The sequence below is a fragment of the Anopheles bellator genome, chromosome 1 (assembly GCF_943735745.2).
Source record: "Anopheles bellator chromosome 1, idAnoBellAS_SP24_06.2, whole genome shotgun sequence".
Taxonomy (NCBI): Eukaryota; Metazoa; Arthropoda; class Insecta; order Diptera; family Culicidae; genus Anopheles; species Anopheles bellator.
Genome location: NC_071285.1, coordinates 25321013 through 25337802, shown reverse-complemented (window position 1 = coordinate 25337802; position 16790 = coordinate 25321013). Strand labels below are relative to the sequence as shown.

Genomic DNA, 16790 nt, shown 5'->3' with positions numbered 1-16790 from the left:
AACATTATACATCGATATCGCAAAAAGAGTGATTTGATTTACGCCAAACTTACGTCCGAATCTTAACCACCGAGAAGCTACGAAATCGTCGCACCGTCGCTAATGGGCCCGGCCCGGCGGTTCCACTAGGAGCGTCGTGGATCGGGAGCCTTAACATTAACCACAAACAAATACGTGTATAACAAAAAGGGCAGCAGCGGTGCGTTCCTTCGCCCTGTCGCCTATAAAATATACTGTATACCGTCGCAGGATACGCAGCTCGAGAAAACACTATCTAACGAGTTTTGATCGCTCGATCCCAACATTTAGCGGTGAAGCGCGTCACGTGAGCAGTCACACACGGATTAAACACTAGGTGCTCCAGGGTAAAAGCGAATGAATGGTAAAAGCGAGAGTATATGAAGGCCCCCTCGGAGGGGGATACTACACTAAGCTACGGCTAAGCGCTCGTAAACGGTAAACCTGTTGATACGCTCGATAACGCTCACGCCCGTTAGGAATTAGATAATGGAATAGGAGTGTACTGGTCAGAGGTGCGCGACTACCCCGCGCACTCGGTGAAGGGGAACGGGAAATCGTCAACCCGGGGGGAAGAACAACGATTTATGTACACAGAGCTTGAGCCCCACACCAGCGCAACAGAGACAACAAGCAAGGTCCGGAGCAAGTACACCGGGTGCTATACAGTTATAACCGTTATTGCGTGATTAGTTATCTAAGAACGATCGGGGGACGCTTAATGACTACGCTAAATAGATCCTCTAGCTGACGGCTCGCTCATCTTATTCGCTCGCCCATTTCAAACGATCTCTTCGAATCCTCTCCAGTCCCTCCCGGAACAGTCAGTCCGTCCGTTGCTTGCTCGTAGCATCAAAAACTAACGTCAATTCCTTAACAGGTTTTATAGCCCTCTTTATTTTACTTTGCTCTGCTCCTTTCCTAGTGGGTCACTCTACACTGTAGCTAGCTTTAAATAAGCGCTTATCGCGCCATTGTCCGTGGCGTGCTTTTGATTTTCCGTTCTCACTAACATACACTTGTCTATCACAATTGGAACCGGTCGCCGGTGATGCGCCCATATACACAATGATATACCTAACCCTATTAGAATTTGAAACAAACCGGAACATAACTATCTGCCTTCTCTACGAACCAACAGCGGATGATCTTTCACCGATGATCTCAGGTCTTCTCAGGTTTTCAGTGGTGGTTGATTGTGGGTTTAACAGGGGGCACTCAGCTCGGCACTGAGAGACTGGTTTGAGCAACGTTGCTATCTGGTCGGTGAACACAACCCTCAGCGGATCAGAGGTCCATCGCTAAAAGAATCGCTGCGGGGCAACTACTCTACTCAGTAGAACGCAGGGCTCGGTGCGTCGGTTTGGTCCTTCATGGGCGCACCCGGGAAATCTGGATTGACGACCACACTCTGGAAGGTTGTCTCGGTGGGGTCGTTCGGTGCCCTAACGATCGACGGGGGCTCGGCGACTGTCCTTACTTGAAGCCTTCCTTCGCTCGCTTCTCCCACTCGGCCCGCCGCTGCAGGATCCCCTTGAACTCGTTGATCTCCCCGCCGCCGCCGACGCCCCCACCGATCGCCTCGATCGTCGGGACCAGATTATTGTTGGCGATCACCACCACTCCGCCACCACCGCCACCGGCGCTGTTGAGCTGGTTCAGGGACGCGATCGTATGGCGGTTGTTGCTGGCGTGGTGATGATGATGATGGTTGTTGTTGTTGTTATTGTTGACGGAGGACGGTGGGCCATCGCCACCCGGCTCGCCATTGTTGCTGGTGGCCGATTTGCCGTTGTTGTTGTTGTTGTTGTTGTTGGCACTGGCACCCGGTCCGCCAGTGGGCGGGAGCAACGTTTTGCGGACATCGATGAAGGAGGTCGCGTTCCGACCCGACTGCCCGTTGGCCAGGTTGCTGAAGCGATTCGGTACGCCGAACGGTTTGCTGGTCGTGTTCTTCCGCACGATCGGCTCGCCGCCGGCGGACGATTCACTGCTGACCGGCGCCATCGTAGTCGTCGTGACGCCATTTTTATTGCCCAACTCCGGGCATCCCTTGGCAGCGGTCACCGACGCCGTCGACGACATAGAACCGTTCGACGATGGTGGCCCCGACAGGGAAGTGGGTGTCTCCTGTTGCTGCTGCTGCTGGTGATGGTGCTTCACCACTCCGACTTTGTCGAGCTTCTCCTCGCTCGACTGGTTCTCCTTGTCACTGTCGATGCTACACATGGACTTGCCCTCTAGACCGCCACCGGTCGACACCACCTTGTAATCGTCGTCCGAACGGAGCTTGAGCGAACGCCTGGCAAACACCTTCATCAGCTCCGGCGTACTGTCCTTCTCGCGGCGTCCCTCCCGATCGACGACGAACTTCTTGCGCAGCACCACCAGCTCGTCGCCGCTGCTCGAGCCACTGGTGTAGCTGGAGTTCACGCCACCGCCACCTGCGGGCCCAGCACGTGGCTGCTTCTCCAGCACCTCCTCCGAGGTGGACTTGCGCTTCTCGTACTTGATGTCCTCCGACGACGACGATATCCGGCGCTCGTACTTGATCTTCTCCTCCGTCACCGAGGTGCGCCGCTGCAGGATCACCTTCCGGTCGTCGCTCAGCTCCTGCGAGAGATTCATCGAGTTGCGCTTCGAGCCGGGCACGTCGCCACTGCCACCGCCACCGCTGGATTGCTTGCGGAAAGCCGGCGGACTCCGAGATGCTCCGCCACCGTCCAGACTGGACCGAGCCGCTACCACCGCCGACGGGGGCAACGGAGGTTTCGACTCCGTGATCTCGATGTTCTCGTTGCTGAAGCGCCGCATCCGGACCATATCCGGCTCGGTCGGCGGGCTACGATCGATCGCCGGTGAAGTCGGTGGAACCGGTGTCGGCGAAGTGGTCAGCACGACGTTCGTCGACAGTTTCGGTGGCGGTGGTCCCGAACGGCCGCTAGTGGCCCCCTCCACACGGTTCAGCTGGATTTTCATGAACTCCGGCACGTGGCCCCCCACGTCATCCAGCCGCTCGGTGCTGCTGCCGTCCGAGTCCGAGCTGCGGATGATGCTGACGAACTGCGACGACACCAGCTTGTCGATCGTCTCCTCGATCTGCGAGATGTTCTGGTTCGACTTGTGCAGGATGCTGCTGCTGGTCGGCTCCGGCGGCGTCAGCGTGTTGGTCGTCAGCACGATGCTCTTCGGCTGGTGGTCGTAGTACTCTTCGCGCGGGTTCAACAGATTGTTGTCGTTGATCTCGAACTTCTGCAGCGAGGCACTCGACGTGAGCAGCATCCGCCCGTCACCGCCACCGCCGTCGCCATCGTCGCCAGCGTTGCTGATGTAGTCCTTAAACACCCGCTGCTTGCCCGCGTTCATGTTCTCGGTCATGCTGAAGAACTTGTGCTCCGTCTCGAGGAAGTTGTTGGTGCTGAAGTTACCCACCGACAGCGACGAGCTCAGGTTCGGCAGGCTCGGCAGCTGGTGCCCGTGAGCGGTTCCGTTGCCCGCACTGCCCCCACTTCCTCCCGTCTGCTGCAAGTTGTTCGAAACGCTGTCGGTGTAGGTCCGGAAGCTCTTCGACTTTTCGACCGCCTTCCGCTTCGACGGGCTGGTCTCTTGCTGCTGCTGCTGCTGCTGCTGTTGGGTGACGGACATCTTGGCGAGCTTCTGCTGGTACGCGCTCAGCCCGTACACCTTGGCGCCGGCGCTCTTCACCCGGGCGCCCTCCCCGTGGCTCACGTACTTCCGCAGCCCGTCACTCTCCTCGTCATCCCCTTCACCACCCTCGTCGACGCTGCGCTCCGAGAACTTGCGCACCTTCGCCGACGACAGGTACTCTTCGCTCTTGTGGAGCGGCCCGCGACCGCCCTCACCGGCCACCGCCAGCAGCGAGTGGCCGCTACCGCTCGACGACGCCACCGACTGGCGGTTCACCTCCACGTTCGACGAGTACCGCTGGTGATGCTGGTGCTGCTGCTCCTCGCCAGAGCCGTAGATGTCCTTCGGGAAGATACGCTGCCGGGCGGCCGGACCCGACTTGATCTTCCGGTAGCCACTGGCGAGCTGCTGCTCGCCCACACCATCGGCATCGCCGACGACGAGCGATAGCTTCATCAGCTGCTCGCCCGCTACCGGCTCGCCCTCCGACGGCGTAATGTAGACGCTACTCGTGTTCTCCTCGCGCTTCGGCGAACCGACTGTTTCCTCCTTTTCGTGCTTCTTCTTCTTGAAGCTGTAGTTGAGGATGCGCTTGAAGAAGCCATCGTCGTCCTTACGGGTCGCGCCACCGGCCCCGTCGAACTCTTGGTGGCTCTTGGAGAGCGTCTTGTTGACGTAGATCGATGAGCTGGCGGTTAGCTCGGTGGTGCTGCTGCTGCCGGCCACCGCTGCTGGGGTGCCCGGAGACGCCGGCGTCATCACGATCGGCATCACGCCAACGTACGGCAGCGAGTGGGCCTTCTCTTCCGCCTCGCCCTTCGGTAGGTCGGCGATGTTGCACGTGGACAGCTTCAGTGAATCTTCGTTCACCTCGGGCGTAGCGGGCAGCAGTGTGGTCTGAAAGACGACGGGACAGAAGTTGAAAGGACGCCGATAGTGAGGATGCCCAAGCGGCGCACTTACCTCACGAGTCGGGCGAGTTCGGGCTCTGGTGGGTCCCTTCTTCTTGGGCCGTACGGCCAGCTTGTGCTTGGCCGCCGAGTGGCTCAGTTTCGATGAGTCACCTGCAAGAAAGCCGAGAGTTAGAGACGACCGAACGGAGGCTTCGGTGCTACTGCTGCTTACCACTCTCGTCCATGTTGTCCGAACGGTTGAGCCCGATCGAGTGTCCGGAGGCGGACGAGTCGAGGTGCAGCAGGTTGTGCCCACTGGCGTTCGAGGTGGACCGTTCGTCTAGGTCGAGGTCCGAGCTGGTCATGCTCAGAATGCTCAGAGAGCCTTCGCTCTTGTTCATACCACGGTCCTTGCGCTGCGGCGTTATCGGGCTCAACGGTAGGCCCAGGTCTTCGTCGGATACTTCACCCTGGCGATCTTTTCGTCGCTTCCGCAGCACATCGGCCAGTTCGTTCTACGGGGAGGAGCCGAAGATTAGTTCCGGGCACTGACCACAAGAGTCACGCTGGGGTACTTACCTTCAGCGTAATCGAGAGACTGCTGGCGGTTCCGGCTGACTCCGAGAAGACGCTATCGTGGGATTGGGAAAGTCCATCGCGGCTGATGTCACTGTCGGATTAGAGAAGGAACTCCGTTAACTCGTTAACGTGCTGACCTAGTAGGGAGCCCACCCCAAACCGGCGTTGTCGCACACAGCGTTACCTTATCTGGCTCGACAAGCGTTTGTGAGGCGATCAACCCTTCGCTGATAAGATACGGGTACCCCACGGTAGAGCGTTGCCAAATCGACCCGACTTACCTGTCCACTAGTCGGCCTTCGCTGAGACTGCGCTGGTAGTCGGACATCTCCTTGTCTAGATCATCGGAGTTGCGGAGCCGGTAGGTTTCGCGCTTAAAGTACCCTCCGATGCCGCCGCCCGACGCTCCCACCTGCTGCTGCTGCTGCTGGTGGTAATGGTGGTGGTGGTGCTGCGAGGTGCCGGCCGCCGAGTCGCCACCGCTGCGGATCGTGATCGGTACACCGAAGCCGGTCCGCGGGAGCGTGGCATCGGTCGTCGAGCAGCCGGGTGGGGTGGCAAAGTGGATATGGGTGGGGCTGGAGCCTTTGGCCCCGAGCTGGCCCGGTGCGCGGTCCGCCGACGAAACCGTACGCCGTCGGAAGATGCGCCGAAGATTGCGCAGCGGGTGGAACCGTTTCCGCTTGGTGGTGTCGGTGGCTGGCGCTGAAAAGGAAGACACCGAAGCAAGAAGAAGAGGTAAACAACAACAAATCGCGGGGAGAGCTCCAACCGGCCGTTAAGATAAGGCCGAACTTTGCTTTTGCCTTTTAAGGTAAGGAGCCGGATTCGCGCCGGGCGAAACCCCGATGCCGATGACGGATTGCTTCCTGGCGAAGAGCGGTCAAGTGGCCGCGGTCAACAATGTTATCTGACGTTTGACGGCTGTCTGACATCGATTACGGTGCGATAAACACCCGATGGCTTGGCTTAGTGGTGAAGTGTGAACCAAACAAGCCGCGCGTGTGTGGAACTTGACGCAACGTTCTGCACGCGAAAGTTCTGGCCAAACACCGGCAGTTGCAACCGGACCGGACGTAAGCCGCCCCCGTGTGTACTTCACTTCGAGTCAATATTGACGCAGTCGGGGAGAGTCAATTAGCTATTCATGAACAGCAAACAAATGAAATCTCGAGTACCATAGGGAGGGCTTATCAACGGGCTGGGATCTTATCAGCGGCTGCGGGTTATATCACCTTGCGTTGGCAAGCGTGGCAAAGATTAACAATCCGTAACGGGGCCACCTCGCTTACGGCGGCCTTCAACAAGAATGGCGCCCTCCGATGAGGGCCACTTGAATGGCCTTCGCCTAGGGTCTAAACCAAAGATGGCTAGATGAATTTATTGCCCGAACCCGATAAACGACAGGCGTATCAGTTCGGGGGTATCCGGCTCGGTTCTCTATTCCGCAGTAACCTTCGCGCGGACGCGCCACTCCTTTACCCATGACATCAGGCTGTCAAACGCTGGGGTATGTCATCGGCCACCGTCCACAGGTAGGTTGCGGGATTGACTCATCGACCTCGATCGGAACCCACGCGCCCAGACCTCGCCACGAACCTGTGTCGGCACACAATAATAAATAACTGGGTGTCGGTGCCTTACCGGGCCGCAGATCTGAAGGCGTTGCCAGCCCAACAACGTCATCGGTGCGATCATCGATGCGATCGCGCGATCGGTACAATCCTCCAATAAGTTTGTTTTCGTTCAAACAAAACCTGCACCGTCCTACCAGCCCGAGCTGATGGGGCAGTTGTGGTCCCGTTAATGAACCCATCAAAAGGAAACCGATTCAGGGCACCGCGCGGGCCAGAGTTCCATTACGGACCCAACTCCGGAACAGACCACCACTTCGGAGGAATGTCTCCAAATGGCTCCAGAAATTAGGGTAGCACTCACGGGATCGCTCACCATGATGAGGACAATGAAAGCAAAACTGCCTGCCATTAGCCAGCCGGACCCGGAGTTGCGGGGATCGGATGCGTCGGTTGCAGCAATAATGCCGACAAACATTATTAAACATTATGCTGCGCTGGTCGCACAAAGCGGCCCGGGCGGGGGTCAGTGATGCAAAAGCCGTAATTATGCACAACCTTTCAGCAACCGTCGGCATGTCAACGGCAGCCACCGGATGATACGGTGCAGGGTCACAGTTGCGGTTGCGGCTCGGGAAGTTGGTTTAATTATTTACATTATTGTTATGAAGACTACAAACCGTGGCACAATGGCCGCCCGCCGTGTAAATGTGGGTTCGTGTTTTTTTTTGCGCCCTCATGCGGGCAGACTGTAACTGAGTTTTGATCCGCGAAGACGCGAATTTCCAAATTCGTTAAACCACTTCCGGAGAGTGGAGAGCAAAGGAAGAGGAGGCGGCTTTCGACTCGCTGCTCACTGCTGAATATGGTTGGTCGCCAGAGAGTTGTTTGAACTTTCGGCCATAAACTTGGCGGGTGCACCTCGTGTCGAAAGAAAGCGCCGATACTTGAGGATCATATCCCAGCGGCTCTTTTTGTGGGTCCGTTTGGAGTTTCACAACCGGCGAGGAGGCGGCACAAGCGCCACACGTTACATAAACGAGTGAGTGTGGGGGGGTACGAGACAGCGATTGCGCCCCGAAGAAAGATCACACGTGAAGACATAATTGTTATAATTCCAACAGTTTGTATAAATCAAAATGGCCGAGATTTATGGCCCTTTCGAAAGTTGGAAAAATTGACAATTTTCGCGCTCGGTTTGGCGAAAAGCATGAGAGAGGTCGTTTAAGAAAATTGCTCAATACGCCGGGCGGATTGAGTATAAATATGTAACCGCACGGTTTTACGGGTCTCTCCGATCCGTATCGTCAATCGTTTGCTTCTTCGGCAGACATCCTCGACGGGACATTCGAAGCGCTCAGTGTCAGTTCCGCTTTGAAGCTTGATTTGGGCGAGGAAGGAAAATTTCCACAGCTGATGGAAAGTGTCAACAACCGAACCACAGGATTTAGCAGTAAAACTAAGAACGTCCATTAGAAATGAGGCAGCACGCTTCACAGTCTTCCAATTAGTGTCAAAGTTGCTGATTAAATTCATTTTGGCCCATAATTTGGTGGAGCCCATCAAGGCGCCATTTGCATTAACGTTATTTAATATTTCATACATTTCGGAGACAAAGCCTACGCTTTCTCAACCTTTCGCACACCACTTTGGGCCGGCAAACAATGCCCGATTCGCCCGTTCATCAAAACCTAATTCCTGTCAGCCAACCGCCAAACATTGGGCCATTCGTTGCCCGTTACGCGCGCCACTCTGGGCGTCCGCAGCATTATACGGGCTGTGCTGATGCGAGATTAGATTCCACTATCTAAGATGATGGCTTCTGTGCTCGCGCCAACCCCACACCCGCTGCCCACCTGAACCTGAACCCCCCCCCCGCAAGTGCCAACACGTGCCAACAAATGCCAAGTCGCCGACGCACGAGGCACCTCGATGCCGCCACCAATTGACGTAAGTGCACCACCCCATTCTGAGTGGCGCAGACCCGCCGAGTAAGACCGAGAGGAGGCCATAAAATGTGCCTATTGCCTATTGGGTCTCGGTGTCGACTTCATCGAACCCCGTTATTGTCGTTCATCATCGAACTGTCAGCGTCCGAACTGGCGGCGAATGTGCCTTTTTTATTGAGTTCAGGCTTCGAAGAGAATTCGCAACCGTAAATGTGGAACGTCGTAAGCGGAGTGTTGCTTGTATTAACTAATAATTTGTAGTGCATCCCAAAAGGTTGTATATTTTTACCAAGCATTTTAATTAAATGAAAGCAAAATTGTTAACAAATTTATGCATTAACGCATTCGGTAAGGGAATTGCCATCAAACGTTCGCTAATCAACTAAACAAAGTTCCAAAGCCTTAGCCAACCGTAACAATTTGAATCACATTAAATTCCCATTGACGTATTTTTCTTAACTTCGGTTAACTTTTGTACAAAAACCCATTGACAACGATGCCGGTAAATTACTGCCTGTTATTCTGCTTTTAATAGTTGCATAATCATAATCATCGTATAGTGTAATTCAGTCTGATCGCGATCGATTTGATCGTGTTTACTTAAGTAAGGTTTTAACAGACAATAAGAATTGCAATGATTTTTCCCCATTTTCATTATAACATTTCAAACATAAACTGCTAGTGATTTGTTTATATTATTTTTAGTTCAATATTAAGCCAATCCTAATAACGACTCAAGAAGAGCCACATACAAATATCCGAAGGATCCGGAGAATCCGTTGGACTTATAACAAACACTGCAGCCAATTTTGATAATTGCAATCAAAAAATAAATTTAATTTAGCAGCATCAAAAACTCATTTTCCGACATTTCCCTCGATCTCATCTCTAAGGGGCCATCATCATCGCCAGCCCCGAAGAGTTGCACCTTATCCCCGGCTTTTATGCCGCCTAATAAAGACATTAACGTAATTACTGGGTTCGCGGTGGGCTCAGCCAACCGAACGATCTGGGGCTTCAGATCGGACGGCGGGCGAAAAGCCAAAAGTCCAACCGCGATGATGATGGGTCCAAACCCCACCGGCAGACGCAGCAGACGGAGACCTCTTGGCGGAGTTTAAGGTGAAGGCTCGTTCGACCTTGAAGGCTCTTATCTCTTCACCCTGGCGTGCAACCCAGGCAACGGGTCGGCTTGTGTCTGTCTGTGTGGAAAATTCGAACTGACCTCGAAACGATTTGCCAGCAACAACACACACAACACGGACGAATGCAACGGCAATTTTCCGTCGATCATCGGCCGCCTCCAAATTTGGGGAGGTTTTCCTCGTCGGTAGCCACCCGGGGCTTTTATGGTGGACCCCGCGCGGACCCGTTTCGGGCACGTAAACCCAGATTTTGATAAAACCGGGTTGCCCGCGGTGGGTGCGGTGAAAAGCGGTGAAAAATCGCAACTTCTCTTAGGTCGCTTTTCGCAGTCGCTAACCTTTGGTGCTTCTCGACGCTCAGTGTGGCTGGCCGTAGCCGCCCATCATCTCCGATGCCCATCAGGCAATCAATCGGATCGGTTTGCCAAACCGTTTCGGTTTCAGTTCGGTGTGGTTGGGAGAGTTTTCCGCTTTTTCCGGGTCAAGTCGAGAGCCGGGCGAAGTTGTTGTTTTTGTGGGTTATCTTATCACAACGCAAGGGGCGCCAAGCCGAACAATGCCACTGTTCACCAGAAATCCCATTCCTTGGTCGGCCATTGGGCCTTTCTATTGGGCAGCCCCACAGAGATATGTATCGGTGGCGCGAGCCAAGAAGGTTGTCGAGATCATTTGTTGGCCGGAATTCGTTTACCCAAGTGGTGCCTAGTGCTCCCCTTTATTCCTCCGACCAGCGGAAGCACTGGAAGCGCGGGTACTAAAAGTGCGCCATTTATAGTCCGAAATGTTAATTTGTGCTGTACTTTCTGTTCTGTTCACCACCAACACTTGATCTGGGTCTCACTCTCGGGCGCTTGCGCTTGTCATCAATCGCTCGAGCTCGAGCTTTTGCCCGTGGCTTTTGGGAACTTTTCACATCATTATCATCCGCGTGTGGCCGAAGCGCGAATTCCCAGCGGATGACACACTTTCCACGTGCCCCGAGAGCGCACACCGCTCAGTACGCACTGCTCCGCTGTGTTTTCACATTTTCCCGTCCCCGCCGAGGGGGGCATGCGACACGACAAGCGGCTTTTCCATTTATCTTGTCGGGTAACCTTTTCCCTTCCGTGTTGTGCTTTTTTTTTTGTTTTGCTGTCCCATTCCCATTCGATCCCGTGAACTCCGGAATGGGTCAGAAAAGTGGCAGTTTTGCTGAGGCCAACACGGAACAACGACAAAAAAAAAAGAATAACTAACGTTCGTGCGTTAATGAGTGGCTAGCAGAAAAAAAAATGGAAGGGAAAGCACATCTAGATGAAGGTTGGATTGGGACCCTAGACACCCCAGAGTCTCCTCTGGGGCAGATTCGATTTGCAACGTAACCACCTCACACTGTCCGGGTCATGCACAAGCTGGATGGGAACCCAATTCCCTCGTCAGCTGATTAATCAATCTCGACACGATCTCCACAGATGGTATATATGGCAGCATCACAACAAACTAACGAGCGCCGCGGTCTGTGCTTTGCGGGCGTTACATTTGACCTTCTCTCTCTCCGGAAGACCACAAACACACGATCATAAACACACACTATTAACACAGGGGGTCAGTAGCCTATGTCCAAATCATAAGAGAAGTTGATCACTGTTGTTATTCTCCACTTGCTCACAGCGAGATCCGAACCGTAGCACTTCCGATCTACGCATTTCGGGTGGCCACATTGAGCGAGCTTCGACCATCACTCACTCATCTAGATGTCAGGGTTTTCTCCACAGTTCCACCGTATCCACACCGATGCCTCCGTGAGCCGTGACCCCGGCCACTGATGGTGATAAAATCACCCCATAATAAATGGGCGCCAAACCGCTCCACCGATTCTTCCGCGCTTAACAACCGCATCCGCGCCGCTTCCCAAAAAGGGAAGTTTCCCTTCGCGCGGGGTTTCACTTGCTTCAGGCCGTAATAACGGTGGTGTTTCTGCAACATCCAACCGGTTGGGCACCGATCACTCTAACAACCCTTTATTCGAGCGACTCGAAACACACCACGGGCTCGTGGAGAACAACGCCAACGCCTCGTCACGCTCGGTTGGAAAGAAAAACGAAATCGAACCACGCACGCACGCACCGAAATTGAGGATATCTGGCAAACTGTGCACTCTTTCCACAACCCTTCATTCCTTAATTCCTCATCTCACCCAATCAGGACACTTACGCAGCCTTGAGGCTAGATGTCAACGTGGGAGAGCACTACTATCCTGGGAGATGAATTTCCTCTTAACGCGCGACGACGACGGCTCCACGTCCGACGATAGCGAGCAACCGAACGGCAATGAGCTCGCGGCGTGCCGCGAATTCGGTCCGCAGCGAGCATAGCGGGGTGGTAGTAGTGCGCGCCTCACGGGTCACAACGCTCGCGGAGAGCTTTCCGGGCCGTGCGCGGCGCCCCCTCAGACAACGGGTGTATGCGTGTGTGGGACGATGTTCGGTTCTTGGCTGCCAATAGACTAATCACAATCACAACAACGGCGGCGTCGGTGGCGCGAAGGTGAGGTCATCTGTTTGGCCACAAACATTCTCACACCTCCGTTCCGGACGAGTACGGGACTTAAAACGCAATACGTTTGGACGAGTAAATAACCGAGGCGTTCCGTGAACGAAAGATGCATCGCCGACATCGCCGGCCCGACGTTGATTCCGATCGCAGATAATCTAATCAACACCGTTTCCTGGGGCGAGGACACAGTCTGGGCGCGTTTGGAAATAAGGCGCGACCAACCCACCTCTTCATACCGATTGTTTTCTAGAGCTCTGATTTCAATTGGGGAAACGGTTGAGTTGGGCACTGGACACTCCTATCGCTGGAGCTTTCTTCAAATCAATTTAAAGCGTTTTCTAGTTAACGGCCAAAATTCACATCCGCATAAGTCAGCTAAGATCAATAAGTAGTTGTTGAAAGTTTTACTTTTACTGATTTCTATAAATTGTTTCTACTTGGTAGTCATGTTTTATGTGATAGGAACACAAGAATTCCTCTTAGTTTAAAGTCTCGGAATTCATTTCCGAGCTAATAAAAAAAAATTTTGATTTTGCTTTCAAAATAAAAATAAATCCCATTCCTTCAACCTCTTTTGCTTCTTGCCTTGAACAAAAACAAACAAACAAAAAACCTTGGAACTGGAATCAGATGGATATTGGGATGACACAGCTCGGGTTTCAGTGTCCGTATATCTAGGCTTCCTTGCTGCCTTCACTTCTTAACTTTGTTGCGTTCATTAATTAATGTTCATTTATTAGTTTTCGTTTGAAATTTGTTTTCGTTTCATTTGTAACGTCATACCCTTAAGTGTCTAGGAATTGCGTTTGATGCGTTTTCAGCTACTCGATGTATTTATTACATCTTCAATTGGTCGGTCTTCAATTAAAGTCAAATTTACTACTATTTCGAATTCCGACCAATGTTTAAACCAAGACGAGATTGGATGAGCCATACATTTCATTCAGAGCAAACATATCAAGTATCAAGTCTCCATTGAGTTAATAAAATCCTTTTAAACCAAAATATGCAAGCATTTTATTACCTGAACAATGCTTCGGTAAGCTTATGATGTTGGCATTCAGCTATCTAGCTTACCATATCCTAGCCTTAAATTTTTATCGATCGATTTACATTTTATTTGGAATCTTTAATAGGTGATAAAATCAAACTTTTCCATTGATTAGAGTCAGTACTATGCTTTCAACAAATTGACTGAATACACTTTGTATTTTCTTTATTAAAAATTTTACGATAAATTTTGCGAATTTCCTTCGAAGACTGTCAACATTAAAAGCCCGGCCGCCAAGGCCGGTAGCCTCCTAGTATCCATCTCAAATCCGTTGCCTTTCTCCCGGATTGCCGGCAAAATTTGATCGATTTTGAATAAAGTTAATGGCGCCCCACTAATTGTTTCTCCGTTACTTTGTTTGTGATTTCGTTGCATTTCTGGGATCAAAAATCAATTGCCACGCTCTACAAAGCAAACCAAATTAAAGCCTGCCCGCCTCACGGCCGAAGGCGAACAATATAAGAATAAGAGACGCTGCCGGGTGCCGGGTGCACTTTCTCCATCACGTGCCAAAGTGCCGCCCCACACGGCAGTGCATTGACATGCACCGAAAGGCGCACTCAGCGCCGGCGGGGCATTAACGGAAAATGCTGCCAAAAAAGTGAAGTCCTTCACCGTTGACCCCGACGGATTGAGATTCATCCGTAAAAAAAACGTAGCTAGGAGCGGAGTACCTTCACGAATCGGTTCTCGCCCATCACCCATCAAATTTCGCATTCACTGAAAAGCGAGGAAAATGGCCAATCCAAGCGAGAGGACGCAAAAAAGGTCGGCGGCTTATGCGCGCGCCGGAAGCAGTCATAACGATAGCCACACACACTACGACTGTGCTTTCAAATCATCTTGTCAGACTTCTTTTATCCAGCCAGCTACCTGGCCGCTTGATTGATAAGAAAGTACGCAGGCAGACAGGCTCTGGGCCAGGAAAATGGCCATCGACCACGGGCGCTCCAAAATCGCCATCGTCCCACGGCGGGCCTCCACGCGGGTTAAAGATGTCCAAATTAAAAGCAAGCGTGGCGGGCAAAGAAAAGTGAGTGATGGAGACCCCAGAAAAAGGCCTCCCCCCTGACCATTAGGCCATCGCCCATAATGATGCCTCATTTGCCTGTGTATGTGTGCTTTTCTCCATCGGCGTGGAAAACGCTTCTCACTTTTTACGCAAATTTTTGGCGGACGTTCACACCTTTTTATGCCCCAGCCAGTTACTTCAACACGGTCCGCGGATGTTGGACCCCGGGTTCACCGCTTGTGACGTGCACACTCGCCGATGTTAATGGCCAGGGATCAGCAGCAGCAGCAGCAGCAGCACCGGTCGAAGATTACCAGCGCAGCGCAGAAGAAAGTAATGACCGGCGTCGTTTTGATGATCAGCTCCGCACGCAGAGACAACTGATGGACCGTACTTCCGGTTCCGCGGGCCCGCTTATCGACGGCCATTATGTGCCTCCGCTTCGTCGGCTTGCTGACATAATCCGATACTGCACATGCGCCCGCGGAAAGATCATGAGACGATGACAACACGCACCCACGGACCGGATGTGGCGCGCATCGGCGACCGATCATCATCCTCCGGTTGCCGACTTGTTCGCAACTAATGTAGCAACTTGCTCTCGCGACATCGCCGATGCAACTCCAACGCTTCAATAAAGTTTGGCGATCTTGGGCAAAGCCCACCACACAGTTCGGTCCCGTTTCTCTTTTCGAGCGGCCTCCGAACGGTTCCCTTCTCTTTGCACACCGCGCATCTTGGCTCCCCGTGGCGTACCCTGACGTCAGGGGTGTCAGAAAAGACATATCACCGGCTAGAAAGGGGAACAAAATGCTAACAACGAAACAAACTACATCATCTCACAATGAGGCAAAACAAAAAGCGGAAAGCTGGGCGGAACGCGCGAAGAAAGGAGCGTCTATCGTAACGATCTCCCGCCCGGGAGCAACCCGTTACATCGATCAGGGCACCAGGGCACCGTTGAGGTTAGTTTGGTGGCCAACCAACAACCAAAGAAAGAAAAACGCACCGAAGACACCCGTTTAGCATCTCGCGGTTCGCTTGCCACCTAAATGTGAACGCCCCGGTCTTGACTGCTTGACTTTTGCCTCGCTTCACGCGGGCCCGCAATTGGCTTTTAATCGTTAGTTCGGAGTTGGTTTTAAATTTTTGGGCCTTCCAATTGAAACCTTGCTCTAGTTGCGCGCGAACGCGGCACGTGATAAAACTTTAGTGCACGTTTTTGTTGCTCCTTTCTTGCCTCACGCGCCTGCACGCGTTTGCGTGGAAGCGTGGTATCGGATTACCACAACGGCACCCCCGGCTCGGATCGCGCGGTGAGGAAAGCCCGAGGTAACGAAAAGGAGGCCTCGGCCGCCGTGTGTACCCGTGACTCACGAAAGCTTCGTTGGCGCACGTTTCGTCACGCGTATTGCTCGCGCCGTGCGTCAGAACGGAAGTCTAACGATTCGACCGAAGATTACTTTTCATTGGAACCATGAACAACGTAAACCCAAAAAATTAAAGCTACGTTTAGAAAAGCACGCAATTTAAATTGAATTTGAGAAAAAATCGTAATGTTTTAAATGTTTGAAATTTTCATCTACCGAAAGCTCACGCTTCTTACACGGCGGGCGCCTAAATGTAGGCAAGCGATTGGCAGCAACGGTTTGAGCTTTAAGCGTTACGCGCGCGTTACCAAGGCGAACGCGTAACGCTGCAGCGATCGCTGAGTACATGCGAAACAATCGAGTAAATAGTGGGGCAAAAAACAATGCTTACCTGCTGTTTCCGGCGTGGTGATCGTGATCGGTATGTCTTGCACTTGTACCGCGACGCCACTGGTGTTCTCTAGTGGTGGCGAGTTTTCGCGCACACACGACATCAATCCTGCCGACATCTGGTGGAACGGAAAGGGCACGCGAGGGCGCATAAAAGAACGAAAGGGAACAAAAGACGATAAAGCCGGTTAATATACGCCGTTCAACAATGAACCATCACCCCCCGGGGGCAAGCCCTTGCTTCTCAAAACGTCAACCCTTCTGACGGGCGCTGGTGCTCCGTCGCCACCAACCGAGAACGAGGAAGCATAGCGCATGCATGCCCCGTCCGTTGCTTGATTGATAAGGTTAATTTTGAAGGAATCTGCCGTCGAGTCGAAACGGAAGGTCTACTCTACGGCCGGTCATCGTCTGATTGCACGGCAAGGTTCTGTTGACAGTTCCGGGCGAAGCCGGAGATGCAGCATTTGATTGATATGGGAAGGAATGTGCCGGTTGCGGCTTACGACGGCGACAAAGCACAGAACCTTGCAATGCTTGGTTGATATGTTTCTTTGTTTGTTGTGCGAGAGATTCAGACCACTGACTGAGTTTAGTACTATTGTTTTGAAATTTTACATTGAAAT

At 52.8% G+C, this 16790-nt stretch overlaps 1 protein-coding gene across 1 annotated transcript; it reads right to left on the bottom strand.

Annotated features, from left to right (window-relative positions):
• LOC131206518 (uncharacterized) lies at nucleotides 1-16283 on the bottom strand. The gene is made up of 6 exons (XM_058199095.1): nucleotides 16166-16283; nucleotides 5420-5843; nucleotides 5139-5229; nucleotides 4792-5074; nucleotides 4630-4730; nucleotides 1-4563 (listed from the first exon to the last, which is right to left on the bottom strand). The coding sequence occupies exons 1-6, from the start codon at nucleotides 16281-16283 to the stop codon at nucleotides 1495-1497; spliced, it is 4086 nt and encodes a 1361-aa protein (XP_058055078.1). The 3' UTR covers nucleotides 1-1494.
• Between the last annotated feature and the right edge of the window lie 507 nt (nucleotides 16284-16790).

Bases quoted from the DNA above. Each gene is read 5' to 3' on its own strand.
- LOC131206518 (XM_058199095.1), bottom strand. From the start codon at position 16,283: ATGTCGGCAGGATTGATGTCGTGTGTGCGCGAAAACTCGCCACCACTA. The intron at 5,075-5,138 runs GTAAGTACCCCA...TCCTCCCCGTAG, and splicing joins GTCTCTCGATTACGCTGAAG to AACGAACTGGCCGATGTGCT. The intron at 4,564-4,629 runs GTAAGTGCGCCG...GTCGTCTTTCAG, and splicing joins GAACTCGCCCGACTCGTGAG to ACCACACTGCTGCCCGCTAC.